Raw genomic sequence first — 2,722 nt, 5'->3', positions numbered from 1 at the left:
ATATATGCTTTTAAAAATGGTGGCAAAAATATCTAAACAGACAAGCTGATGATGAGAAGAAGATCAAACGGCATTTATCTCTCTTTCTTTCAGACTTAGACAGAGACAGCTACATTTTGGCCACAGACGCGGACATCAAGTTCTCCCCGCAGGACGCCCAGGCGCTGATGGAGATCATGTGTACAGACCCTGACGTGGGCGCCGTGTGCGCCCGGACACACCCGCTGGGAGAGGGTCCCCTGGTCTGGTACCAAGTTTTCGACTACGCGATTGGGCACTGGTTTCAGAAGGTAAGAAAGTTTTTTTTTAAATGTTACGGTTCTCAGTGGCCAATATGAGATGTTGTCATATCGGCGCACCAAATCCGTAAGGTGTTTTTGGCACCCTGACAGAGAGATTAGCCTAAGAGGCTCGGTGGGCGTCACTCCGCCGTATAGGTGGGGAAGTCATGTAATGTGCCTTTCCCAAGGGCACAACGTCGTGCCACGGTGAGTATCGAACCCGGGACCTCTCGGTTCCGAGTCCAACGCTCTAACCGTTGCGCCACCGACGCCACGTATAAGGAAAATACCAGCCTATAAATTTATACAAATCAAGCTTTAGAAATGTTCATTTGCCTAATCGGACCATGGAGTGAGCACAATTCACAAAACGTTTACAAACACATCCATGTGTATATGTACTCTAACACATCTTCTAGCTGCCTGATGATGACGGAGATCTAATGATAAGGACAGGCTAGCTCTAGAAGTTGACTTTCATTCATCCCCTAGACTTAAAAGGCTGGTCGTGAAGACCATTGTTTTTCAACCCGACGTTTCGATAACCTTCTGTAATCTTCATCAGGGCAATACTGACTGGTTTACTGTGCACTTACGCTAGGTGTTACTTGGTGCATAGTGCACTAAAGGTGTTGCATAGTTCATAGTGCACTTAAGCTATAGTTTTTTATCTGTTTACAATGCATTCCGGAACGTAGTGTAATTGTGACATACATACAAGGCATTGTTACATCATAGGGAATTATGCGGTTTCAAATGTAAATTGTTTCTATATATAATATAAAATTTATTGACTGACAATACTGAGCTATCACTACTGAGTATCAGTGTTTTAAACTGTTCAATGTTTGTACTTGGCTATCCAGGTTGCTAACAGTGTCCTGGGCACGGTGCTGTGTTGTCCCGGCTGCTTCAGTGTGTACAGATGTAAGGCTGTCAGGGACACTCTGGCCACGTACGCCTCTACAGTCAGGCAAAGGGGAGGAGTTCTCACCAAAGATATGGGAGAGGACCGCTGGCTTTGTACGCTCATGGTGAGACATTTGTACCTCCTTGAAAAATGGAGGTATTGTTTTGGCGCGTCTGTGTGTGTGTGTGTGTGTGTGTGTGTGTGTCTCCCTTGGGAAAAGCCTACATGGCCATATCCAGGCCAAATGTGCTACTGTGTGTTTGAAACCAAAAACCTGTGTTATTTTGTTCTGCACTGTAGTGTACACTGTGGTGTACTGTAGTGTACTGTGTAAAAACATTTAGAAAACCTCATATATTTCATGGAGGTATGAGATCTCCGAATTCCTGTTGCTATTGTTACAATATATAAATACATGTCTCATATTGGCTTTGATATTTATTTATTTATCTATTTGCATTAGATACATGGCCATTACTCATCAAAAATTAATACAGAAATTAAATAAATACTGTCTTTGTGAATTGTATTGTGTTCTTTGCATAGTCTTAAGAACTTTCAAGTAAGATCTTCACTCCACATCAAATACATGCAGTAGTATAGAACTATCGCTATTATATACTACATGTTTTCAGGTGATGGGTTTTCTGTTTGGAGCTATTATTAGGAAACAAACAAACGTATTTTGGATTTTCCAGGTAGAGAAGGGCTGGCGGCTGGAGTACACGGCTGTGTCCGAGGACAGCACCTACTGTCCAGAGGAGTTTGACGAGTTCTTCAACCAGAGAAGGCGGTGGATCCCCTCAACTATCGCCAACCAGCTGGATCTCATACGGAAGTGGGGAGGGGGGCAAATCAAGAGCGACTATGTCTCCAAGTTCTTCATCATGTACCAAGGCTTCCTGCTGTTCTCATCCATGATTGGTCCTTCTACTGTAATCCTGATTATGGCTGGTAAGGAATGTCGAATAAAACCTAACATATCTATGTCATAATTATTTAAAAATATGGAATAGAGTGACGTCATGGCAGCACGACAGTAGGCGGCGGGTGTTTGGGGCTCCTGATAAGAAGCTTTCTTTTCAACGGAATTCGAGCCCAAGGACGACTGTTGCGCACAAAGCAGGTCCTACGTCGTTTAGGAGATATTCCTTGAGGTGGTCACGCCAAAATTGGACGAAATGAGTACGAGGAAGACGCGTGGAGCGGCGGCAAAGAGACATGGCTCGTCTGCCGACATCAGGGAAGAAGAAAATGGCGACGACGACACAGACACCAGGTCAGATTTTGAGTCGTTTGTGCGAGAACAGTTTAAGAAAATCTTAGAGGGACAGAGAGAGCTACAGTCCGAAGTGAGATCCCTTGAAGAAAACCTTGAGAAGAATGTGTTACTGTTAGAGAGTCGTCTCGAGAAACTAGAGAAGAAAAACGAGGACGTGGAAGCTAAGGTGGTAGAATTCCAGCGTGACGCGGACGAACGGATTAAGTACATCACACAGAAACTCAAAGGCGACTGAAGGACTGGTGGAAG

The 2,722-nt window shown here is 44.2% G+C and overlaps 1 protein-coding gene across 1 annotated transcript in view; it reads left to right on the top strand.

Moving 5' to 3' along the window:
• Positions 1-2,722, top strand: part of LOC109473222 — a 59,802-nt gene that overhangs the window by 36,889 nt on the left and 20,191 nt on the right. Inside the window, 3 exon segments of the mRNA XM_019773094.1 lie at positions 94-290; positions 1,148-1,315; positions 1,890-2,145. Coding sequence (XP_019628653.1) covers positions 94-290; positions 1,148-1,315; positions 1,890-2,145 — 621 coding nt within the window.

This window comes from Branchiostoma belcheri, unplaced genomic scaffold (assembly GCF_001625305.1).
Source record: "Branchiostoma belcheri isolate BF01 breed outbred unplaced genomic scaffold, Haploidv18h27 scaffold295, whole genome shotgun sequence".
NCBI classification, from domain to species: Eukaryota; Metazoa; Chordata; class Leptocardii; order Amphioxiformes; family Branchiostomatidae; genus Branchiostoma; species Branchiostoma belcheri.
Note: the sequence above shows the minus strand (reverse complement) of the source record. Positions and strands in the feature narration are given on the sequence as shown.